Raw genomic sequence first — 26329 nt, 5'->3', positions numbered from 1 at the left:
GTTTGCATTGTCATGTCATGTCTGTCTCACCTTTGCATAATTCAGTAGAATTCTGTTTCTAATACCATCAATTATGAGTGTTAAATCTACTTAACTGCAAAATCCTTATCAAATATTTGAGCTCTGAGGAAATAAAGGCATGGTATACCAGAAAACTGGTCTCTCTCAGGAAGAAGAGCTATGCAACATTACTGGTAATTACTTTCACAGCGTTCTTCCACTCCAGATATTTGGTACTCATTTCTGGGGAACTAGCTGGCTCATTCTCCATGCTATGGTTTGGTTACTTTCTGGCATCACACTCCTTGTAGGGAACCAGGGTTATCTGCTCCTACAGCAAACTCTTCTAAGCCCACTTGTTTTTTTTTCCTGTCTGAAAGACTGAAGTGCACACCTACCAGAATGCACTGCTGAGATGGCACATACCTCTTGCCCAAAGTTTGCCACTTCTATCCTGCCTAACTTACCTCCTGGTTGGGGGACAAAGCCATGGTCACTGATGGAATACTGGAGCAGGAAAGCATGCTCCATCCACACAGACAGCTCACCTTCCAGCACGACATTTGAGAGATAGCAGGAAAGATAGGATTTTCTGTTTTGTCTGTTATTTTTCCTGACATTCCTCATGCTCCCTCCCTCCCTCCCTCCCTCTCTAGCTAGTAGACTTGAGGTGATTGTTCACCTTCAAGAGTTGTGAATTTAGAATTGTTACTCTTAATTCTCAGAGGACAGCTGAAGAGTTATTACCGAGTAAAATGTTATTTGAATATCTAAAATAAAATTTTGAGTTTAAAACAGAGTAAACCTTTGCTGCAAGCAGGGCAGGGGTGTGGCTGAGCTACCAGACACAGAAGGAGAAGACAAAACTGGATATAGATGCAGTATTCAGGTATTCCCTTTCCACAGGTCACAAGCTGCAAGCAGTTTTATACGTTCATTACCAAAAATAAAACCCAAACAACCTCTGACTTTACCACAGGAAAGAATATACAACAATGACAAATTACCATATTACCAGTCATCCGGATGAATGCTGGTAAGTGCCAGAAATTTTTATTAGCTTCAAACATCACCTCTGTTTATTTTTAAAGAGTAGAAGATGCATCTTCTGAAGCTAAGCACCACAAAATTCAAGTTATTCAACTGAAGTTTTATCATGATCAGTGGCTGATACAGGCCCAAATTTCTCCTAAGTACTCAGAATAATCACTTAACACTTCCCCACTTCCTCTTTCAGGGCAAGGTAGATCATTTACTAATTCCCATTTAAGATGTCTTCATAGTACAGAGTTGGTTATCAAAAGGCATCTTTTGTCTGACAAAAGTCCCCAAAACATACCGACGGACAGGGGTCTGCAATAACAAACCTTTGCTATTCAGATTAAACCGACTGAAATGTTCAAGCATTTGTCCGGGAGAAGAAGGAAAATGGATTTAGAAGTGTATTAACATGAAGACAAGGCAATAAACAATCTAATATAACTTTGAAGTTGTTCCCTGCTTTGAGATGGGAGCTAGCCAAATGACTTTCAGAGGTTCCTTCCAACCTAAATTATTCTATGATGCTAACACTTACATAGAACTTGAGAAGAGCGCCATCTGAATTGCAACACCAGGATCTTCTTCCCAAATACTCATGAGCAGTGTTCAGCAGCATGAGTGAAGAAGGCAACATAGGGGTATCAGGACTCACTGGAAGAAAGAAGTTGGTAAATATTTAAGAAGCACAGAACTGAGTTAAATCCAACTAGTCAATACTTCATCTGGCAAAAAGAAGTTTCCTCTCTGATAAGAAAGTGATGTTTGCATACCCTTCTACTCCCTTTCAGCCAGCAAGATAAGATGACAAACAAACAAGTATGTTCTTATTTATATTCCAGAGCTAGATGGTAAGGAGCTCAGCTCCAATATGTAAAAGTGAATAATTAACCCACCTTCTTCTCCCTGGTTCTGCTGCTGCTGCTGGCTGCAAAGGGATCGAAAAGCATCTTCCTCATGCTGGATGATCCTGTGCAGGATAATCCATGGAAGCACTGAGGAGACGTATGGTTCTTTTGGTTCTTCCTGGACTGCCATGCTGCAGTCTATGATCTAATAAAGAAACAGACATTATACAGACAAAGTGATACGAAATAAACAGCAGGTGTGAATCCTTTCCAAACAACCCAGAGTTGGTAATTCATTTTATTCTAAAGAAATAATCGAAAGTTGAGTCTCAGCTTCTCACAATGAGTGGCGGTAGAAGTCCTACAAATAAGATCAACTGGTATGGGGAAGGGTAGAAGATCATTTCCCCTACCCTGACATTCCTCTTGCATCATCATTTTCCAACTAGCTATTTCTCTGTTAATACCATATACAAACAATTCAAAGTAAGCAAATGCGCAGCATAAATTCTTAGTGTTAGTAGGCCTCATTACTGTACAAGAAAATTTATCTACAATCCAGCAAGGAAGAGGAACTTGGTTAAAAGAATTCCTGAATTCTTTACCAGGTCTCACAACAACTGTTAAAGACCAACTAGAATCATTAACAGATGCTATATAAATGATCTAACTGAATAAATTCTGAGCAACACAATGCTGTATCATGGAACCGTTGTCCTAGCATTTCTCATAGACAACTGCGCATTTTATTGCCACGGTGCCAGAAATTTCCGAAGTCGTACATTTTTCTCACATTCTTTCACACATAAAACAGCTTTTCTATTGGTATTTATGTAGATAAAGAATCATATTTATTATTACTACAGAAACCATTTAGGATATTACAATGAATACTCTGTTCTCCAGAATTCCATAACATAGTGACACACATACAACTTTACACAATGAGAGTATGATTTTGTGAGTAGTGAAGGTCCTTGGCTTTTACTGAAGTAAATGGAGATTTGAGAGTTGCAAGCACATTGAATTTTGACATTAACTAGACTAGCTTAACAGAACTGAGAGTCTGCCATTTGTTACCTGGACTGAAAAATATTCACAGAATCATAGAATAGAATCATAGAATAGTTTGGGTTGGAAGGGACAATTCATTCAGTAGTTTTAAGGCTTGAAAGTACCTTCTTTAAAAGGCTAAAATTAGCTGTATTCGTAATGCTAGAAACAGTCCGCACATCATTTTTTTCCTGCCCTCTTCTCATCACCCTCTCTGTTTTTACTGGAAAAACCCTTAGCTCAGCCATCACTTGCAAGCAACTCTACCATGTTTGTAAGGCTTACAGGATCTTGTCTTCTAGCCCAAAGCACATTACAGCCAAGATCAGTGCCATAACTTACAAACTGCCCAGCCAGCTCAGTCAGTCTTTGCATTATCACCATTTCAAACAGAGTAAGAAAATAGTGTGGTTCCTTGGGTTATCTTACCCCAAGGAAGTAATTATTATCTCAATAATTCTTTGATTATTTTAGGCAGCTTGGTGTTTGAAGGTACCTGCTGTTACTGATTCTAGCACAGGCGTGCTCAGTGCATCTCTAACATACTGAAATGAAAATGAAGACTATGAAGGTAATGCTCATCTTCCCCCAACATTCCCCCAACAAAAATGTAACCCAAAACGTCACTGCGAGTGGGTGGCAATTCAGACAGCAGCTGTATCATGTCTGAAGGTCCGTAGCACACAATATCTCTTTCCTAGTGCAAGTGAACAGGTTACCTGAATCAGGTTGTTTGTTAATCGAACAAGGCTTGGTGTTATAGAAGAGTCTTTCAGGATGCTGCTGGCTGATGATAATGAAGTATCTATTCCTATGAGCAGTTGTGTTACCGTAGCAACCCACTCTTCTTTAGCAGAGGCTGCTGTCACATTAATCATCTGCTGAATTGCTTCATTCAAGGCAACTTCTGAGCGTTCAAAGCATTGCTTGTAATCTTTCAGTTTGAGCAGGGAGTCCTAGGGAATGTAAATGTGAAAAAAATCTGTTACAAGGATGAAGGGTTTATTTTAAACTATGAATGCACAGCAGGGCAAAGCAATACACTATATACAGTTAATGAGGTTACTTTAATGAAACAATAACAGAACACCTTTAAATATGATGTTAAAAAAAGGACAACAGGAGGTGCCTGGACCCTGGATGACAAATATACAAGTAGGATCTAAATGTCAAAAAAATCATCACTGAATCTTTCTGCTTTAATAAGAGATGCAAGAAAAAAATATTCAGGAAAGGGATGGCTGTAGGTCTAAAATTCTAATGATATGCAGTTGAATAGAGGCCCTACAGAAACAGGGTTTGGATCTTTATGGTCTTGTGCTACCATTTTATTACTTCATAAATAACAAAATAGCAACTGTAAGGCTAGCATTATAGCAACATCCTCCTGCTTCTTTCTATTCTGCCAAGGTTGGGTCATGAGATGGCACGGAGGCTGTAGGACTTGGTTCAGTCCAATTAAAAGAGCGTAAGACTTTTTTTGTGCAACCTTTTTTTTACCTCAGAGAACCTGATAGGCTCAAATTGTTCCTACAGCTGATCTCATTTGTACACTTATTTTCATAGTGTCAAATGGACTAAATCTATAGCAATTATACTGGATGTATCTATCAAAATTCATGCAGGACAGATACACTACATCATAAAAATCATTTATATGCTAGATAACTTTTAAGTTAAGTTTCAGAATGGTTGTAAATCACCCTATAGTCAACATCAGCAAAAGCAGGAAGTATCCACAGCAGATGCAGATAGCATGAATCCATCCATAAGATGTCTCTGCAGATGATTCAAGTTTATTTGAATTTACGATTTTTCTGGCCATTTCATGTAGGCCTCAGACATCTTATATCTTTAGCCACATTCTCAGTTAGCAAAAGCTGGCATATTGCTAATGATGTCGATAAAGCTATACTGTTCAGACCATTTACAGATTTGGTTCCACGTTTTGCTTTGTAAATAAGACTCGTTAACCATTAACACCCACTCTAGAAATCCTTTCATCCTTTTTTCAGGAATAAGTCTTAATCCCTTACTAAAAAAGATTTTTTAAAGAAACAAACCAAACCTGTAGGAGAAGCAGCTGTGCTGGTCTCTCTGGTATGGATGTTACAAATTCCAGATGTTTTGCTCTGCCATAACCATTAAAGCATAACGTTGGACGAAGCAGATGCACCACTGCATTATAATCCCCTGCCTCATACAGTCGCTGGATCTCTTCCAAAGACTGGCATCTCTCCAGAGATTTTAGGTTCTTTTCAATCTGCAAACACCACAGATGGCACAATCCAACTTTCATTTTGTCTTCACATACATTTGACTACCGACATTTCTCCTAGCAGTTTAGCTGTAAAGCTATGTGAACTCTACAGCTACATCCAGGAATATAAACCAGGAAGAAAACACCTACTGTGAAACACTTCACCCGTTCCACAGATTTTTAATTATTATATAATATATGACTTCAGTGCTATAATGATGTTAAACTTTTTTGCCTCAAGTCCCAAAATCACACATTTCTACACTGCAAGAACACATCCATCAGATGGACTTCAAAATGAAGACGGCATCTCCTGTGTTGGAGTTCATCCCCCAAAACAGCAATAGAAAGTATAGAAGTTGGACATCCCTTTGTTTAAAAGTGTATGCAAATTGTTATGTGGAAAACAGACTGCTGAAGTAAAGAGCTCATTTAAGCAAAGGCGAACAGAAAATAAAATACTAATCTAACAATCTACTGTTCTACATGCAGCTGCTCTAATATTTTTATTTTGCATAAAAGCAATCTGAAGTTGTACAGGACCAACAGATCCAAAAGGTGTCTTTTTGAAAAGAAGATGATGGCCTTGACATCATCATTAAACTATTAACCTGTCCTTTCACTCTTAAAAAAATTATAGGACAGATATGGTAAACTTCCATCACAAAAGAGCTAATTCATAGATGACCTTTGCAACTGGGAGGGACGGAGTGGGGAGAATACACCTGCAAATTAATTCTTACCTCTTCTAAAGAAACAACAGAATCAACATGTAGATTAGGTAACCGTATTACAATGCTGCATTCATTGTCAGCTTTAGCTTGCATTGTAGTGGAGCTCTGTAGCATTTCAGTGCAGATATCATAGTTTTCAAGTGCCTGTTCCATGTCTCCCTACAGAAACAGTACAGAGGAAAACAAACAAAAAAACCTAGAATTCTGTCTGCAGCAAGGGTTTCTAAAGCATGTAGAAAATGTTTAAATTCAATGCAGGCACTGCCAGTGTGATTACTGCACATCCTCCTAAATAAAAAACAAATACAATTGACAATCTCAAATTAAAAAAAAAAAAAAAAAAAAAAAAGCAGTATATCTTACCAGTGACTTTAATAACAGGTAAAACAAATCAGAGAAATAGAATTCAGCTTGCATAAATTTGAAAGATTAATTTGGATTGCTAAAATCCCTTTCCTTTAAAGACATGGAAGAGTAAAACAGCAGAAATAACTCTTCCATTTGTGCAAATAAAAACATTGCGTCAAGAAACATTCTTACATTCTGCAAAGTGAATGCATTCTACTCGCTCTGTCCAACAGAAGTAGATACTGAAGTTGAGTGGTCAGGAGAGGAACGCAAGCTGCACAGGCAAAATATAACTCTCTATAGCTGAAGAAAAAATGGCAGTAGCCGTATTGGAACTCTTATTTCTCCTCAAGTAAGTTTATTAGAAAGGAATCCTTAGATGCAAAAAATAAAAATGGAATGAACTGGTAGGTTCACACTCATGAAACTGACTCACGTTATTAGTTGACAATTGACTTAAACATAATTGATGCATAAACAAACTCTTTGATGTCCTGAGGAAGCAACGCTTGGAGGGGAGAAAAAAGTCTGGGATCAAACAACATTTCTTTCAAATTATTCCCTCAGTGATAGGTTTAAAACCCTCTGCTTCAAAATCTGCATATTAAATTAAACGTCTCCGAAAGAAGAATCATGCTACCTTGAAAAAGCAGAGGGGAGAGTAATTAAACATACAGTCTGCTTCAGTTGAAAGCTGCATTTTGAACTGTCTGGGACTTTGATAGTATCCACTAGTCCAGGTCCCAAAAAAATCCATGTTCTGCAGCTACACAATACTACTCCAAATAACTTTGGTCCAAATACTTTTTTAAGCTGAACACCAGCTAATTTAAACAAAGACTTACATATTAAACATATCTGAATATTAGCTTAGCATGTGAGACCTCCTACTTAATTTCCACCTCTACCCTTAGGGATAGTTAATTATATTATAAAGTAAAATGAAATCACTGTTTTCAGCTGATTTTATCCACATGCTTAAATGAGCTGAGATTCCTGAATCAGCTGTAGCATCTCTGAACAACATTGATTTTAATTTGGGAAAAGTTTTATTTGTTAAATCAAAAGTAAAACAAACCTGCAGTGCCAGAAAGCGAGCTTTCAGCCAATACACCCGAGTGACAAACTCCATCCAGCCTTCCTCAAATAAATCTCGCTGTGAGGATGCAAATGACAGCTGCAACAGGTCTCCCAAGAAGTGAGTTCCGGGAAAGTCAGGACCAAACTTTCCATTCACAGAGGCAGCAGGGCAATTTCGTGGAGAAACTGCAAGTCAATTAATTGCATTTTATTATAAAGTTACCAGCATCCCATGAAAAGAGTCCCACATAGTAGTATTTCAAAAGTACTGATCTACTTTAAGGCAAACAATTGATAGACCAATAAAATCCAGATCTGAAAGATATTCATTAAGAAAAAATAGCTCTAAAACCCAATGAATTCCTGGAAACATTTCTTCATATACCTTGAGTGTTTTTAGAGTCTGAAGAAAGTAACATCCAGTTCTCACCTGTAGAGCTCTTCCCTTTCGTCAGTAGCCACTGATCTAATTGCAGTTCCATGCAAGAAAGGCTCATCAACATCATATCCTTCAGAAAAAGTATGGAGATATCAAAAAAGAGTATACAGGAAGAAATACATTAAAAGAAGAATTAAAAAAAACCACCACTAAATTTGCAATTTACTTCAAAGAAAACCTTCAACTTGTCCTCTTGGGATTTCTATTCCCAAGCTATAACTACTTCATCCTCCGTCTAAGGTGTGTAACAGCATTTACAAATCAACAGGTACAAAACAAAACAATACTTAGAAAGAGCATTAAAAAATAAATAAATAAATCTCAGCTCATAAAAGAAGGTAGGCAGAACAGCACTGCCTGATGTTAGAAAAAAGTGATATCCCTATTTTTGTATCTGGCTGAAATAAAAGTATATTAAACTGCTAAATCATGCTAAAAGCATGTTTCCAGAATACAGTAGAAGTACTGATATTTGAGAAATAAGTCTATATCCTATAATTTTTTCAGTATTTATCTCCATGAGACTATGTACTCTAGTATTATCAGCTTATTAATGCTTGCTGGATAAAGTTCAGGAGTATATTAAAAAAATCACATCACCATGGATCTCTGCCAGGTAGTTTTGTGCAGTGAAGAATATACTATTTTCTGATTAAATTCATAGGAATAAGGGCTACAGGTCCTTTACAGCTGTAAAAACTGGGTGCTTGTGAAAAGGTTCAAAAGTCCATACACGTTACCAGAATAGCCCTTTACAATCTTAAAAACCCAGATTTATTACACTCAGGATAGCTTGCAGATCAAGTTTAAAATAAATTCAAGGATGAAAAAGAATAGACAAGCATGAGGACAGTGATTTTTAATAGTACAGATAAGGACAAGCTACAGTTATGAAGTAATAATGAGAACCAAGGGAAAACATTCATAAATATATTTACATTTGTTTAAAAAAGGGTATGTATAGATGAAAAATATACAGAAATAGAAAAGTCACAGGATGTATAAAAAATTTAACATCCGCTACATAGCAATATTTTTGTTTGTTTTGTAAACTAAGTAAATGGAACAGTTTTCAGAATTCATTTTTCATTTGCAAAAAAGTAGAAACACTGTTGATCTGAAAAAGCAGTATTTCAAACTGCAGTCATACCAAAGGCAAATAACTTTCCAAATGAATACACACTGCTAACATTGAAAAGATAACATAGGCAGGCTCAGTGGACAAGAAGTATCAGTACTGGTTTTATAATTTAAGGAGTATCACCTTGTGTCACTAAGCTGGTTTAACATTAATTTAATGAACCTACCATTTCTTCTATCTGCATTTGTGAAATCTACAGATTTATAAAGGTAATAAAATGGTGATGCTGGGGGGGTGGGGTTGTTTTTGTTTTGTTTTTACTGTAAATTGCAGGTTATTTTGAAACTAAATTGTATTTACTCTATTTAGAGCAGAAATGCTGACCCTCAATCAGCCAGTGTGAACAGAGCAGCCTCTCTACTCTCCTGATGACAAAACAAAAATTTGTGTCGTATCAGAAGCAAAGGGAGGGAAGAAAAAGAAAGCGCAACAACAGAGTAAAGGAGTAAAACATATTTATGTCTATAGTATTTATATTACATCTCTATGCATATTAGGTATAGAGTATACTTGCATATAGCACCACCCAGATAGGTTCAGGAGCTCAGGAACAAACAGTTATGCGAGCTGCAGTATACCACAGTTTATGAAAGATGCAACAGCTAGGACAAGCAGCTCCCCAGACAGAGCTAAGCAAAACCTGTGTCTAATTGCTGGATTTCAGTTAGGTACTTTTGGTACACAGTGAGCAGCACAGCAGCAAATAGAAGTATAAGGAAAAGTGTTTCATTACCTTGATATGCTGATTACTTGAGTCCCTCAGTAATGGATTGGGAAGACTACTACTATGCTTTCTCCAGCTATTATAGATACTAAGGACCACCTCACACAAGCCAGGAGGCCACTTCACTAGGAACTTTTGACTGATGACTTTCAGATATCTCATCATCAGCTCCAAGATCCCACCATTGTTCAGGTTATCCAGCAGGAATTCATGAACATCCTGTTTTTCTAGAAAGCAGATAAACACAAAGCCATACATGTTTAAGGTCAAGGCAGACCATAACTTGAAACCAGTAAGTTTCAACAGTGTTTTATGCACTGATCTTGCAGCAGTTCTCCTGTGCTGCATACATGCAGAATTAAGTTATTGTATTCCAATCTGTTTAAACGGGAAACTCCACACAATAGAGCTCTCGCACACAGTAATTAAGCAGTCCCCAAGACTTTAAAAAAAAAAAAATCACACCCGTTACCAGCCGAGATATTTTTATGCCAAAAAATTATACTTTTTAAAGTAACATATACTTCTGTATCTTCTAGATATGATAGGAAAATATGGAAAATAAAGCATACAATATGGAATAAACAACAGAGAAAGAGGGGGGGTTATAATGAAATCCTTACCAGATTCCATAAATGTTGTAGAATCAAATGACAGTCTATGTGGTCCAACATGCTGGAAATTCTCCTCTTTGATCTCTGACTGCACCTCATAGTTATTGAAAGGGTCCTCCTCCTCCTCTGGATCTAATTTCCTTAATCTGTGTGAAAGGTGGGCAAAAACCACAATATCAACAAAATCCTCATTCTTTCTTTCACTAGTAAGTGAAACCTAAACATGGCACGTTGTGCATATTTTAACAGTGAAAGTACATTAACTGAAGCAAATTCAGAGATTTATATCCAGTTCCCAAATTTTGTCCAAACCAAGATTACCTTGTTTCTTTATCTTATCCATTCTGACATCTGCATTGTCCTCTAATTCAGTTTCACATTAATAAAAGCTTTCTTATTTTTCAATTAGTTTTTAGTAATTTTCACTAAAACCAGTTTTATTAAATTTGTGAGAAGACAATGCATCACATCTGCTTCAAAAACTAACATGGGTCTAGTGGTTTTAAGGTTGGGGTATATCAATCAAACAAAATCCCAGACAGCTCCCTCTACTTAGCTCTTGATACTCTCATAATGGAAGTTATTCCTGTACAGTACCTGGAAGGAAGGAATTTCACCAACAGCTCTTGAAAGTCAACCTTCTCCTCTTTTTTACACTTGGTGTTCCGGACTCTAGCAGATCTCCTTTTTGCTGTTTCACCACTATCTTCTGTAATTCTCCTTCGCTTCACACCTTTCTTAGATTTATCACCTGCAGATATGTCACCTAGAAAGAGAATTTAAAAAAAAAAAAAAAGGAGGAAAAAAAAAGATACTGACAGGTTAAATTGCCAAACAAAAAGTGGATAATCTTTTTTATTTAAAAAAAAAAAATAGTTATTTGTGGCTGACACTTTATTTTATTCTACAGCAACACTTCAGATTCATTGGTTTCCTTCTGAAGACAGTGCCAAAAATTTTAAAATAATAATAATTAAAAAATCACTTTAATATAAACTGGCTTTGGCATTTTGCATAAAAATGCTGGTCTGAGGCAAGAAGCAGACTTAATGAAAATTCTGCATTTCATCATTCACTAGAATTTATTATTTTAGTCTTCAAGAAGTTTCTGAAATGGGAATCAGAGGAGTCTGCCTTTAACTCCAGAAGCACCTGTAAATTCCCATGAATATCAACAAAACACTGGTAACTCCTTGATAGTTTTAGATATGTAAATACATATACAGCTACAGTATAAAATATTCAAACCTCTTGCTACAGATTTCAAATAAATATAGCTGACAGCTTGGTTCTCTCAGGTTCTTAAAGTTACACATGAGCAGAAGAATAATCCAGTCATCTTCTATAACAGCTCATTCATTCTAAGGAGCTGAAGACTCTTCACAAGCTTGATATGTATCACTGCTGGAACGGAGTCATGATTCTTCTAATCTTAAAGACTGAAAAACTGACGTGTGAGCTAATAGCACAAAACCAGAAGAGGTTAGACACTCCTGCACTGGCGTAACAATTAAGAACAACAAATCAACCTGACTCTCAATTCCATTAGATAGGAAAGTAAGTCCACTGTCCTGAACACTGGTCCTATGTCTTAGTCAGGAATCAAAGATTTTCAGGCAGTGTAGGTGGCCTTCCTTTTCTAATGTAAAGGGTTAACAGAACTTAATTTTATAGAGCTCAACTTCACTTTTTCTACCAGACATTATACATAAACTGAAAAGGTTCTGAATCCACCAACATGCAGTTTAAAGACAGCATTTCCCAATGAATTCTGTAGTGCTTTTAATACCCAGATAAGTAGGAAAGATATTTTGAATCTTACACTGAAGTACCTTGCTCACCTACAGTAGCTCCTGGTTCCAATGAATTCTGACTGTGACTTGGAAAGTTGGGTGTCGTTGGAGTATAAGGTAATACAGGATCTGGCATTGTCACCACTGGATTAGTGCTGACAGGAGTCGGCTGAATAACACTGACAGGAGTAGAGGTAGGAGAAAGAATCAAATGTTGAACTGGGTCTCGGTATTCTGAGAGATCAATTCTCTTTCCCAGACTGGGTCGAGGAGGATCACATGTTGTGAGGTGGTGATACATGGCAAGTAAAGCTTCTCCTAAACACTTCCACCTGCATGTGGAAACACAATGGCATCACCACTTCATTAATTCTTGTCACATTATTTTCTAAATTGTATTTACAAACCTAACAGCATTCAACACTGTTTTTCTCCAATAGCTTAGAGGTAGCAAGAGCAGCTTTTCAGTGGGAAAGGGATACACATTTGAGTGTCAAAACCTGTCCCACAACTAGAAAAGCTGGAAAGTATCTTTCTGTATTTCCTGTCATATGGACCACTGACAATTTCAGGCCTGGAACAGAGGTCCGTAGGAGCTTTCCTTCTAGAATACACCACTTAGAGAAACAAGGACAAAATGTGGCAGCAGGCAAAAGTTTTCAGAGGAAACCGGTGAGTTGGTTGCAGTAGGAAGGAAATGGGAGTCAATAATGTGCCTAATCTCAAAAAACGTCTCTAACAAAAAAAGGTCTATGCAGTAGTTGCTGAGGAAATTATTCTATACTGAACCCTAGAAAAGTAGTATCAAAGGAACCATTTTCAGGTTCTGCATTCAATCAACAATAAAAAAAATCTCATCCTTATCCACAAGTAGAAGCAACTTCTCTGCAATAGGACCTACGTGCAGAGTCCATTAATATTCCAGAAAAATAAGTGCAATAAAAAACCCAAACCAAAAGCCAATCCCTTATGCCTTAATAAAGACATATATAACAACTTACTAGTATCCTTATATCTTGCTGCAAATAAGGAAATGTAATTTGTTTCCGAGTTTCCATTATCCCAATAGTAAAAACATTTTTTAAAAAGCTAAACTTACTTTGAAGTTCATATACAAACTAGTCACATACGAAGAATCCAGTAACACAATTGGAATGGCTGCCAAATCATTCTTAGTTAGGAGGGGATTTGGGGGTTTTTTTTGTTTGTTTGTTTGGTTGGTTTTACATTACTGGTTTTAATTCAAAGGTTGAAAACTGATAGATATGGGGTTTATGCTAAAATCATAAGCACACCAAACCAACTATAAACTCCTAAAATATGAAAACACTGGGGGGTTGCTTTGTTTGTTTTTACAAGAAAAAAAAGTGTTCAGAAGAAATCTGAAGTGCAACACAGTTGTCAGCATAAGTAGTTTCAGAGAAACATTTTAAAAAGAGAAAATATAAAGACGTACGTGAAAAAGGGAATTGGCTGGACCAGTCTGAGGTCTGGTTCTCTGTCACGCACTAGCAAAGCTTGTCTTTTCTTACGCAGCTCCAGTGCTTCATCTATGATTCTTCCTGTTTCAGCTGCACTCACATTTACATTATGGATAGACATGTCACTAAGAAATAATAAGAAATGAAGACAAATTAAGGTTTTTGTTTGTTGGTTGTTTTTTTTGTTGTTTGGGTTTTTTTAGAAGACTGGGGAGATTCATGTGATATCTTTCTATAATATAACAAAAATAAACAGTGTTAAAACAAGCATTCAAATAACATTATTTTTACAAACTTTATAGCATGCATATAGAAGTGTTCACCATCCGAAATCTTTGTTCTGCCTTAAAAATGAAAAGATAAAGGGAGATTGTCCTATTCTGTTTTCCAAACTCTGAGAAATGAAAGAAAAGCAGGAGGTTTTGTTTTCTTTCTGGGACACAATTTTTTGGTTCAGAAAAAAATTGTATGGCTGAGAAATCCCTTTCATTTCAGAGTGCTATTTTGAGGAACTCACGTCATCACAAATACAATTTGGAGTTGAAAGTTGTCTTGTATAGTTTGAGTCTAGGAATGAATTTTTGAAAGTGAAAAATAATCCACTTTTTCAGAGATACCACAATCCAGAAACAAAAAACAAGCGGCTAAAAGCCCTGGCTTAATTCAACATGTAACTCATTTTAAGAGCCAGACCTAAGGCAGCTTAATAAATCAGGGTCTCTATAACTAAACAAGACTTTCTGTTAAAGGTCTACTGCTATACATAGAATCGTAGAGCCTTAAAATTTAAGTTATCCTTTCTCTCCTATATCTTCTAAATACTCTGTACTTCCACATTTTAGATGTTAGGAGTACAATCGTCTAAAATGTTAAACATATTTTTGACTGATTTATTGCATAACTTAAGTTCCACTTCCATTTACCACATACAACTTATATAAGGTACTGATGTTATCTGCACGTGCAGCGACTACTATATTCAGTGAGACTGAACCATAATTAAACTAAAAACGTAACTTCTTTCTTGAATTCTGCTGACCATCACAACAACATATTACAGTATCAGAAGCAGCTCTGATGCTGAATGGTCAGTTAACTCAGATCCTGTAAATTTTATGGGCCTCTATTTTCTTTTCCTGCTTTCCTCCTACCCACTCATACTATAAAATCCACAAACAAAGAGACAGTCTACTTTGCAGAGCTACATGACACCAAACTTTTAGTAAAAGTTTTACATACTGCAATAAAAAGAGTAATAATAAAGGACTAAAATCTCAAACATAATATTGCAAAATATTTTCAGAGTTGCAGTGGTCTGAGAGCTTAATAAACTAAGAATTTCTGCATCTCGAGTACAAATGACATACAAAGTCTTCTGACTGTACTCATTTGTCAATAAAAAGCAGTAAGACTCCCTGAAACCTATTGATATGAGAAAATTGTTATCAAGTCCCAAATTTGTAACTGCTTGGAAAAGCAGTAACGTGTGTGGGTTTGGGGGGGGGGGTTTTGTTTGGTTTGTATTGACATATATTTGTATTCTTGAATACAAGAACTAAAACGAATGTTGCAGTTATCAGCTGCAAATAAATAAAATAAAACAAAGGAAGACGATTACAAGGGATCTAGGTATGCAAATAAGTGAGCAGCAGCAAATAGATTTTTTGCCTCTTTCTACCTCCCTCCAAAAGTAGTTACTGAAGAACATTCTGTCAGCAGCACCAACACTTAACATTGTTTTATTATTTAGAAGGCAGGTCAGCAAGATATTGTTATAGCTTAAAGCATTATATCTCACCAGCTTTTCTGAACTACCCCAAACCCAAAATTTACACTCCAAATGCAGTATATACTGTAAGATGACATTCACCATTTGAGGAACATCCTTAAGGAATCTTTCCGGAGGCAAGGCTGCTCCTCAAAGATCTTCTCCTTCAGAACCAATCCTTTGCTATATAGACAGTCTTTTTCCAGAGCTTTGCAGATAAAGTACAAACATGCTGACAGAGAAATAGAAATCGAATGGTCAATCGCCGCTTTGGTTCATTCAAAAGCTCCCATTTCTGGGCTTCATATACACCACTGAATTCCAACTAAACATGACATTTACATAAATTAGACCAATAGCTTTGTAACATGTCAAATAATTACATGCATACAGCTAAAATAACCTATTATGTCTTCCCAAGTATTATATCCAGAAAAAGAATATAATTAATTTTGCTTAAACAATTTTTGCAGTACATCTTTTATTTACTTTCAAGACTCCACTTCTGCACAAAAGAAATTAGAATCATAAAGCAGAACCACAATCATTTACCATTTTTGTGTTATCAAATGTCTTAACTGCAGATTCCATTAGTGTAACAAGCAACATACCCCACCAGGTTTTTGCTCACGTGGGCAATTACATGAAGAGAATTAGGACCATTCCGGTAGGACAAACCTAAGGGATCAGATTCAACATTTCTGCCATCTTGCAACTTCTGTCCTAAACTTCCTTTGAATCAGTTCATCCACTGGATATCACTCGAATGTAAAATCTTAGGGTCAGTTGTATCAACTGCTGTAACTACAATTAATCATACTAGGCTTTGAACTAGACTGTAGTTTTACACCCAAATCCTGGAACTATGTAGCTGGAAATGACCAGCAAGACAAAATCAACATACATCGAAAGGCAAGAGAACAGTCTACAGGGAAACTTCTTGCAGAGGCTTTGATCTAAGAGACCACAAGCATTTACTTTTAAGGTAACCAGAATTGATACAAACCATCATACTTTATCGTGAAGTAAAAAATCTCTATCGTGAAGTAGAAGTCTCTATCATACCCTAATGTACTGCTTACACAAAATATACTTTCTCCTATATGATTGCATCATTACAGTTTTTTATTGGTATGTAAAATTACACATATCTTGAGAATTTTTCTTGGTGTATTGTACTTACTTGTGTAGTCACTGAGTGTGTACAAGATTGTGATAAGGTTATCTAAACAAGGCCAGTGATCAGGATTACACCTGAGACCTTCTTCAAAAGCATGACGAGCCAAAGGTAGACGGATTAGTTTTATTGCCACACGACCAATTTTATACCATAGGTTGACATCAGTAGAGTCTAGCATTACAGCCTAGAAAGCATAACAAACAACATTATTCACATTTCAGACATGCATATCCACTTGTCTACAGTGATTGGCACTGCTTTAGTTTTCAGCAGGGTCATTACTGATTTGGGGACTGAATGGTGGACCAGTTATATCACATATAATGTCAGAAAGTAGACAGAATTCAGACATACATTCAAATGATGTACGCTGAAAGGTGTACATCTATATTTTGGCAAGTTTTTGCGAACATTGAGGCTCCAGTGTTTTATTTCAGCTGTACTGTACCTCCAAATAAAACTCCATGGCTGTCTCTAAGTCATCCCGTTGTGCTGCCAGTTGTGCTAGGTTTTTATAGGTGGAATATTTTAACATCAAGCCTGGATGTTTCAGCCCTTCTTTCTCATCACCAGAAAGAACTGCCTAGAAATGATAAAATAAATGCAACGCGGGCATTAGGAATTAGACAAGTAAAAAGAACAGCAAACAACTTGCCAACTGATAACACTGACATTTCTAATTAGCCAATAAGAAATGAAGTAATACAAAATATAATAAAAATAGTTTCTAAAGTTTCATTCTCTAAAGGTCACTGACCTCTCGCAGAAGACGAATCTCAAGCAGCTCATGATAAGCTTTAGCAGACTCTTCAAATCGGTCATGTTTCTGAAGGTCCAAAGCTTTGTGGTACAAAGCAAAAGCTTCTGCTTCCTGTGGTTTAAAAAATTAGAACCTATTTTGTAGGGCAACTTTATTAAATATACTTATTACTATATACTTATATTTATTATGAGTATCAGTGGTTTCACACTTTTAATACTTTCTGCTATATAGCAGTCCACATCCAGATTGTATAGCAGAACATCAGCCTTACTGACCTAATATAAAACTCATTTGAGTGAAGTTTTAGCTTGCTAAAGGAGGGTTCAAGAGATAAGATAGTAACACAACTTTCTTAAAAAAATTATGGCTGAACAATCCCTGCAACAAGAGAGGACAAAACTCCCATCAAGACAAAACTTCATTAAGAAAACCGTGGGTTTACTTACCTGAGCTTCCTTTGTCTGTGTCTTGTGACTTTTGAAGGTACCTTCGTAGTCATCCTCAATTGTGGAGCTCGCATTCAGTGCTGCAATTCGAATCTAGAATGACAGTCGAGACGTGACAAGTTACATCTTGTATTGTGACAGACATGACTGTTATATCTACATGTGTCCCAGTTTCCCTTGCAAACTGGATTTTTCTCTTTTTTTTTTTTTACTTTACTTGGTAAATGGAAAATGCTGAGAGATTTCTACATAAAGTTACAAGAACTGTAATGAATTCAGTCATCACTAATTGCAAATAATAAAATAGCAAAACAATTTCTGCCTGAAATCAGCTGCAAAAACAAAATTTCAAGTGTCTTACAAGCAACAGCTTCTCTAGAACAGATGTGTGCATTACAGTGAATTTTTTCAAATTCTTAAATTTACCAATAACTACAATTGCTCCAAAAACAATGTTCTCATTATGCCAATTTATTCTTAGTCCTGGGGAAAGAGAAAATTTTCAATTTTATTTCTACTAAAACATCTCAAAAACCATCTTAATAAGCCCTTACCATGTTCACAGCTATTCACACTGTCTTTCTCCAGGATTAGGAGGAAGGGCCTAACACAAACAGTTCTGGAAAGCAAACAGGATTAGAATATTTATTCTGTTCATAAAGAAAGCATTCAGAAGTAAAAGACAGGCTGGGAATACTTTAATCAATAAACAATTAACTGTCCTATGTCATCACCACCCCATGCCAAGAGATAAATTGCCCTACCACATAGGAACAATAACATTAAAGTGAATTTTAACTAGAGACAGAGAATAAAATACAAAGTTAAGCACATTCACTACTTCAGGATGGCTTTCAAGACTCTAGTCCTGGCAGTGAGGGGGGAGTGGAAGTATTGGCAATGTAATTACAGCTATAAGGTTATTCAGTTACTGTATAATATTTAATGAACATACATTATATTAACAACATTACAACATGAATCCCTTTAAGGACAAAAGCTAAAACCAAAAAAGCTTCTTGAATACTCTGACATTTTATGAGCATGAATCATTATAGCTTATGAGTTTATCTTCAGTTACTTTAAAAAAAAAATTATAGAAGTTTTCCCACACCTTTTATCTATAGCACAAACCAGAGTGCTCTCTCATGTCTAGAAACCACAGCACTTATGGATATTTACAGAACAGGAAAGGAAAAAAAATGGAAGGTTATCTGTGTCAGATTGACTCTGCAGCAGGCCATAGAGGTTAGTCAACCCGCTGCTCAAAATACTGTCTGTGCCTGGAAATTCCTCTGATTAAAAATGTTTTCATTACTGCTATCCCTGCTAGAACAGAACCAGTGTTTGTAACACAGCTGTCTTTTCTGAGTATGTTGACCAACTTCTACAGACCACCTCTAACGCAAAAGCAAGTTACAGCTACTGCATATGCACTTAGATCTATTAGATTTATGCAAAAAAAAGAAACTGAATTTTTACTAACTAGTATTTCTTCATTCTGAAGGAAGGATATTAATATTTCTGGTCTTTTTACCACTGATAAGAAGTTTAAAGGGGAAAATACATGTTTATAATCTGTAAGTCATTTTTCCTCATAACTAAACCCATAATTTATGTGATATTAACTGCTTGAAAAATTATGTTAGTAAAGGCAAAAAATATGAGAGAGTCCTGTGCTGCTTTTTTAGAAAAGCTTCACTGCTACGTGATAAAACCTTCCCATCAACTCAAACAAAAAGATGACACATGCAAGACAGGCTAAAAACAGTCTTTAATATTGGAGACCACATTAATAGAAGAATAAGTCCAGAATTAACCACAGCAGGAAGCAGTGGGAGTTTTGCACTATAAGCTGAATTAACTCATACATCATCATGATTAGTTCTGCATGTACAGAAAATAATGCTTTGACAGGAATTTCATTCATTCAGCAATGATATTTTGCTTGCCCATGCACTACTTCTTTCCTCGCTTGCAGCTAAATCAAATTGACAACTGCACAGCAATAAAGCATTTTTCTCTTTAAGTCACTAAATAAACATTAATAAAACCTCAAATCTCTTTCAAGACAAGGATTCCTTGTCTACTTTGCATATGGAGAAAATATATGCACAGAGATTAATGGTATCTCTTTCAGAAATATTGAACGCCCCACGTTTTGACAGAAAGTGCAGATGCTTATGACATATAAATAAATGACTGTATGATCCCAAACCAATTACATATTTAAATTGAGTGATTTTAAATTCACTTACAAATATGCCTATATTCAGAAATATGCTCAAGTCTTTTGCTGAATCCACATAATCTTGCTCAAGGCGGCAGAGGAAGTCAACAGCAGAGAGACTACAGTCAAGAGTTTACTTCTGTGGTTAGACTGCCAGTGAAACTGTGACTACAGAAAAGGTGGAGAGAAAAAATTTAATTCTACTTTTTATTTATACAGAAAGTTTGTAACAAATATTTAGCACCTCTCCTCTCTGGTGTTCACAAGTTGAGAGAGCATAACAGAACAGTGTAATGCTTTTGAAAAACGGGACAAGGATATTGCCTTGGCACAGCTTTTATATTGGTGTGTCAGGCAGGTGGGGGGTTGGTTTTGTTTTTTTTTTAAACCAGGCACTGTACAGGGTTGCCAACCTAACTGCGGACTGAGTTACAAGTGTCGTAACATCTAGGAATTAAGTATGTCACTACAAGCACTTTCAGAGGAACATAGCAACATCAGTTAGATAGGAAAAAAAGAATTAGTCTTTAATATATTACAAACCGGTTTGAATTTTTTCAGTTACAAGTGTCTCAGCTATAAATCTGTGGCTACATCAGGTGAGCACATCCTCAAAAGGCAACAATGCCTCTTTAAAGCCTTCTGCCTTCAAAATCTTATCTCCTTTTACCTTAGTAGTTTAAAACTTAAGTAAAAATTTCAAATGTCAGCTCTTCTTCCCAGAGCTTGTGTGATTCTCAACTTCAAAGTAAGAAACAAAGGGAGCGACTTCGGGCTTTCCTGGCTTCTGTTGTTGTTGCTACACTTGGGATCCATACACTGCAAATACACATTTGTTTAAAAAAACGCTTAATTTTTGTTTTGTTTTGGGTTTTTGTCTTTAACATTGCAAAGATCACCTCCGCCGCATTTTAGCAAAAGCCGTTTTTACCGAACTGCGGCAACTTTCCGCAAAGAGGAGCGGGGACGCCTCTCACGCCGCTTGCCAGGCTCCACTTCCCGGAGGGTGGCACAAAGGGCCGGGAGGAGGCAGGGAGCCCACGTTTGCCTCTGACCGTGGCTCCGCGGAGGGGAGCAGGCGAGGCCCCGCCGCGTCGGGCCGGCCTCTCGCAGCCCTCACCGGCGGGCTGCGCAGGGGCAGGGCCAAAGCCCCGGCAGCCCCTCAGGCCCCTTCACGGGGCTGGGGCGGACGGGACACTCACCTCGCAGGGCCGCCCCCGGGATGCCGGCGCCGCTCCCGGCCGGCGGGGCGCGGCCGCCGCGGGGCTCCCGGAGCGGCTCCCTCAGGCGAGCGGCGGCTCCCCGGAGACGCGGCCTCACCGGCGGTCTCCACGGCAACCTCCTCCGAACCCCCGGAGCCCCGCGCGCCAATAAAGAGGTTGCTCATTGGCCGAGCAGCCGTTCCTTAGACAGCCAATCGGAACGCTGGGGACAGGGAGGCGGGAGAGGGGCGGGCGGAGCCGCAGTTAGAGCTGGGGCTGACAGGGGCCGAGGCCTCTGCTGGCGCGGGGCAAAAGCTCAAGTAAATTCCGGATGCCCTCTCCAATGGGTTTGGAAATCGTCCCAAAGTTACTGGTTTTCCCTAAAACTTGCCGTGGTGCTAGCTGGAGACGGCAACATGCTTTTATGACCCTGGGAGGTGTTTCTGTGCGATGGCGGCAGGACGGTGTGAGGCAGTGACCCAAGCCAAACAGTAACTGCGGCAGCTCCCGGTGGAAATAATTCTATTTAAATGTAAGGTGATCATATTGCAGCGAGTCTTAAAATCTGCAGCCCCACACAAGCCCTCCTGGTGCAGGCACCGTGTCAGGACAGCCTCTGAGCAGACACAGACTGATAAGGGCACACGGGCCTTGCTCCATCTGTGGGATATAACCACATGTTTAAAGCCACCTCTTGTCACAACAGGACACATCACACTGATGAAGTTAAGCTTGTGCTCAGGCGTTTCACCGAATCGGCACTTAGCACTGTAAGGAAGAGTCCTCTTCGTCCCAAATGTATGAACTCTAGGGTCCCATTTGTGGGAGAAAATAACGCCCATCTTTCCATCATGACAAACTAAGAACAGGGTTGCCGAGAACAGCAGCATCACACTGTTGTGCTTGGAGAATAATTTCAAAAGCTATCGTGATTCCGTAATACTTTTCTGTCAGGAGTGCCCTTCAGCGTGCTCAGGGCCTCACTGGCCCTCTCTTGTGTAAATACCAGAAAGATTGTCCTCACTTCAAAGATTTGAAGTTAGGAAATGGTTACACAGTGTTCAAAATCAGGTCGTTGCCTTTGAATTTGCAAACATGCTACAGAGAGTTCTCAAACAAACCAACAGAGGCCATTTCTGGGAGCAGAAATATTAGTCAACCTCAGGAGGTTAAGCCTAGGAGGTGACAGGGTCAGTACGACAGCAAAAAAGATCCACCGTAGCTGGGAGATACTAAATCCAGATGTCAGGCGGGCTCCATCCCACGGAAGAGGGACAATCTGCACGTAGCATTCAAGGGAAAGGGATTTTATAACACTACTGCTGAGCCCTAGATGAGGGTGGTGTATCTGATTTTCTCCAACTAGGAAACAAGCAACAGAGATGTGAGAAAAGGTTTCCTGCTTCTGTTGGTTTCTGTGTGTGTGCTCTAGGTGAGTTTCAGGGGGCTGCCCTTTGCAGTGTATCCTTCTCAAGCCCTAAAATATTATACAAACCTACTCTAACATTAGCTCAGTGGAGGAAAAATAGGCCATCCCTTCAGATCAATGTGAACATAAAAAGTATATTCAGCACCAGCAGTTTATGAAGGAAAACAGCCAGCCGCAAGCTCATAGGACTCTCAGAAAGAATCTCATTCTGTGCTGACAGACACCAGCACCAAAAATGTATCAATTGGCTCAGACCACGGCACAAACAGTTCCTAACCAAATGATCCTCTGATTAATATTTTAACTGCTCTTACAAAAAAAAGCTCAAAGTCCATGAACCATAAAATTCTCAAGATGGTCCTTGACCCAGCACTTTGGCCGTGATTTTGCATTATTCTAGGACTTTTTGTCAGATAACGCCAGAATGCAGATACACCATGGAAACGGGTGGGAAAGTCACACTGAGGACCCATTTTATTCAGACATATTTGCATGGCATACTCTTTTCTAAGCTTTCCCTCTCCTTCCTTATCTCTTCCTGCTCAGCTCTGCAATGCTGGGAAAGTCGCTCCCAGGCAAGAGCCCACACGGGGAGCAGCCGAGGGTGAGAGGAAGGCACAGAGCCTGCGGCAGTGCCTAGCAGTGGCCAACATGGCCCGAAAAAGGAGAGCTGGGGCACGGGGCAGACCAGGGTTTCTCTAAAGGAAACAAAGGCTTTGGCAAGAGTTTGTGCTTGTTCCTTTCATTTCACCTCCAGGAAATGAGCTGTCTGCAGATCAGAATTAAAGCGACATAATTTTCTGCATTTCAGAGTATTCACCTTCAGGTTGGTCAAGCCCTTTTGCAAAGCCAGGGCTGTCCACCCTCTTCCCTGCAACAGAGCACTCCTGAGTTACACGTGTGTCTCAGACTCAGTTCACCTACCTGTTCGTCACCCGAGTTTCAAAACTTTTAGTTGAAAAGACCTCCTGAGAAAGTGCAGGGACCTGGGCAGCCATGATACCTGACTCCAAGTGCTGGGAGCTAAAAACCCCAACATTGTAAGCCAATAAACCAACACTTATCAAAAGAGGCTTTGATACATTTTATTAACCAGACAAAGCGCAGCCCCCCTAGCCTGATACACAAATTTGTTTGGTATTACAGTCCTGACAGATTTTGCAAACATAGAAGATGTTTATGCTGCATAGGGAACGACCAACTTCAAATGGTAATTAGAAGGAATATTTTCAACTATCTTGAGTCCTCGTCATAAGCAAATAAAACTCCAACCAGAATGACAAAGGAGTGCAGAAGCACCCTTCAGCCTTGCGTTCCCATGGACCTCCATGTCCCAAGGGCATGCTCTCAGTTCCTCTGAGCTCCCTGTCTGCGACCTGACCAAGTCACAAAGTGGAAAGGAAACTGATAAATGTTTTCATTATCAGTGGAAGGCAGAGATAACATTATACATAAAAAGTACCATGCTTTTGTTTTAATAAAATGCCACATGTATTCCAGTTATAAAGTGAGGGAGCATATGGGTCCTGAACACCCAAAACACTTCCCTGCAGGGACAGTGAGCTGAAAACACCATCCACAGAACACAGTGAGATGCTGCATCATCCCAAAACTCCCTGTAACACCAGGATGAGGAAAAGTATTTTGAACAACTGGGTGAATGACAGGAATTAAAGCTAGCAGTAGCAGAACCTTCCAAGTATTTTCCTGTGGCACAGTGCAATTCTTCACAAGCAAGTCCCTCCTCTACACACTGCCATTGGCACACAAACATTCAGTCGTGAAAATCTTGCAGACAAGTAAAACTGTAGGAGCAGCCACCGTGGGTGGCGATGGCAGAGCACAGAGCACAAGATCTGACATGAGCCTTAAATAAACAATTATATAAATGCATAAACTTCCCTTCCAATAATCACACCCCTTTCCAGAAAGGAGTTTTGGGGAGCATGAAAAGAGAAGAATTTGTCTCCCAGGTCTTCTTAGCCAGCCTGGGACCCTTCTGCTGCCACAGAGAAACAGAAAGAAGGCTCTTTCTGCCTTCCAAAGTATGAGGAAATCTGGATGAACCCAAGAACCCCTCTGGTCCTCAATAAAGCCAAATGTGTTCTGGAATTAAACTTATTGCTGCTACAAGAGAGCTTTTTCTAGGCCCACGTGTGGCCATCACCAGATTGCAATGGCTTAGCCATAGGCACCAGGAGAGCCTTTGGGCTACGAGACAGGCTTGAGACAAAGACCTTGAACTATTTTAGTAAAATCAGTACAGCTGATTGCCCCACTCTTCAGCTTTGTGTGCACGGGATGCAAAGACAAAAGTGAATCATACAGGTGAAGGTGCAGAGCTACACAGATTTGATCGTAAGAGGAAACAAGTAGATAGATGGAGCTGGTCATCTCTGAGTTGTCTTCACCATTGCTTTGTTCCAACTGGCCGCTCAAGGGATCACAGGAATGTCATGACTGTTCTGTTCTTGCCGATCTGCCAGGGCTCCAGTGGGTAAAAGCGGATGACAATCCTTTTTGGGTATAAGAGCAAAAATGAAGTGGACAGGAAACATTATTTTACAATTAAATATTATCCCTGCCCAGTTTGCAACAAGGTGGAAGATCTGCACTAAGCTCTTGCTGGCTCACACTTCACGGTGTTAATTTAACAGAGGCAAAAATAAGCTGTGTACGGGTAGGGTACAAACAGGTGCCAGACTTCATCCACGCAAATTGAAAAGCAGACTGAATTTCAACACTGTTTTTATGAGATACTTGTCCATTTCAGAAGAACCCAAGCAGCTCATAATCTTGTCAGGTATTTACCCTGACAGCACCAAAAGGCAGGGAAATGCTATTACTCTTCTTGGGGAGATGGGGAAAAGGGGCACGGAGGGACATGGCTTACCTTCAGGAACAGCCTTGTTTCAGCATTTGGCATGGTGACCCCACTGTGAAGCTCTACCAATTCCCACCGGGTTTTGCACCAATTACACCAGCTGGAACTACTCATCTTCCGACAACAATCGTTCTCAGACTGTTCAATGAGTGCAAACCAGTCCGTGGTTTTATCTGGGCCTCAACCGTGTGTCTGGGATTCAGCATCCAAGAGCACTTAATGTTTGCGATCTAGCCTTGGATCTACATTACATCTTAATCTCATGGAGGACCTGAAAACCTACATTGTCATCATCACTGAACATCTTCCCGTACTTCTGTTTGCTGTGTTTCATACAAGACATAAACCTGACAGAAGAGGTGCTCTCCCTCTCCCTGCCCCCAGGGGTAGGCACGGAGTCCTCGCCCCCCAGGGCGACGGAGGTGCCGAGGCAGAGCCCCCCCTCCCCGGGCCGGGCCCGCACTCACCGCTCGGGGCCGAGGCCCAGCTGCGCCGTCAGGAAGTCGAAGAAGCGGGCGCTGTGCCGCTGGTTCTGCTCCGCCGAGCCCACCACGCCGATGGAGGAGACGAGCAGCTGGGCGCAGGGCTCGGCCGAGCCCGACAGCACCATGGGCAGCCCGCTCCGCACCGTCACGTTCACCCGCTGCCGGCACAGGCCCCGTCAGTCGCCGCCGCTCCGGCCCCGCCGCCCCCGGCCCCGGCCCCGCCGCCCCTAGCCCCGCGCTCACCTCCGCCGGCTTGCCCAAGATGTCGGCGGCGGCGACGCACAGCTCCTGGGCCAGCCCCGGCGGCAGCCGGCCGGCCGGCAGGCTGGTCTCCAGCTCCAGGAACGGCATGGCGCCTCGGCCCAGCGCAGCGCAGCCCCGCACCGCCG

General features: G+C 39.5%; 2 protein-coding genes across 5 annotated transcripts in view; both read right to left on the bottom strand.

Annotated features, from left to right (window-relative positions):
• Positions 1-21209, bottom strand: part of CABIN1 (calcineurin binding protein 1) — a 120140-nt gene extending 98931 nt beyond the window's left edge. For 2 of the 4 annotated variants that reach the window (XM_076352545.1, XM_076352547.1), the window contains exons 1-20: positions 21143-21209; positions 19969-20108; positions 18265-18329; positions 17711-17803; positions 17259-17372; positions 16950-17084; positions 16505-16685; positions 15424-15553; positions 13529-13678; positions 12112-12404; positions 10877-11045; positions 10289-10425; positions 9675-9892; positions 7792-7870; positions 7360-7547; positions 5943-6092; positions 5008-5202; positions 3659-3895; positions 1935-2091; positions 1577-1692 (exon numbers count right to left, since the gene is read on the bottom strand). In XM_076352545.1, the coding sequence (XP_076208660.1) occupies positions 1577-1692; positions 1935-2091; positions 3659-3895; positions 5008-5202; positions 5943-6092; positions 7360-7547; positions 7792-7870; positions 9675-9892; positions 10289-10425; positions 10877-11045; positions 12112-12404; positions 13529-13678; positions 15424-15553; positions 16505-16685; positions 16950-17084; positions 17259-17372; positions 17711-17803; positions 18265-18267 (2745 nt within the window). In that variant the 5' untranslated portion in view covers positions 18268-18329; positions 19969-20108; positions 21143-21209. The remainder of the gene's footprint in view (positions 1-1576; positions 1693-1934; positions 2092-3658; positions 3896-5007; positions 5203-5942; positions 6093-7359; positions 7548-7791; positions 7871-9674; positions 9893-10288; positions 10426-10876; positions 11046-12111; positions 12405-13528; positions 13679-15423; positions 15554-16504; positions 16686-16949; positions 17085-17258; positions 17373-17710; positions 17804-18264; positions 18330-19968; positions 20109-21142) is intronic. The other 2 variants (XM_076352546.1, XM_076352548.1) reach the window with 1 other exon arrangement.
• A 2428-nt stretch (positions 21210-23637) lies between these two features.
• On the bottom strand, positions 23638-26325 carry DDT (D-dopachrome tautomerase). The gene is made up of 3 exons (XM_076352859.1): positions 26184-26325; positions 25923-26098; positions 23638-25087 (listed from the first exon to the last, which is right to left on the bottom strand). The coding sequence occupies exons 1-3, from the start codon at positions 26289-26291 to the stop codon at positions 25015-25017; spliced, it is 357 nt and encodes a 118-aa protein (XP_076208974.1). The 5' UTR covers positions 26292-26325; the 3' UTR covers positions 23638-25014.
• Between the last annotated feature and the right edge of the window lie 4 nt (positions 26326-26329).

This window comes from Aptenodytes patagonicus, chromosome 15, assembly GCF_965638725.1.
Source record: "Aptenodytes patagonicus chromosome 15, bAptPat1.pri.cur, whole genome shotgun sequence".
Lineage (NCBI taxonomy): Eukaryota > Metazoa > Chordata > Aves > Sphenisciformes > Spheniscidae > Aptenodytes > Aptenodytes patagonicus.
This window is presented reverse-complemented; position numbering and strand designations above follow the sequence as displayed.

Coding starts and splice junctions, on each gene's coding strand:
- DDT (XM_076352859.1), bottom strand. CDS start 26,291: ATGCCGTTCCTGGAGCTGGAGACCAGCCTGCCGGCCGGCCGGCTGCCG. Junction 26,099..26,183: donor TCTTGGGCAAGCCGGCGGAG/GTGAGCGCGGGG, acceptor CTGTGCCGGCAG/CGGGTGAACGTGACGGTGCG. Junction 25,088..25,922: donor CTGGGCCTCGGCCCCGAGCG/GTGAGTGCGGGC, acceptor ATACCCAAAAAG/GATTGTCATCCGCTTTTACC.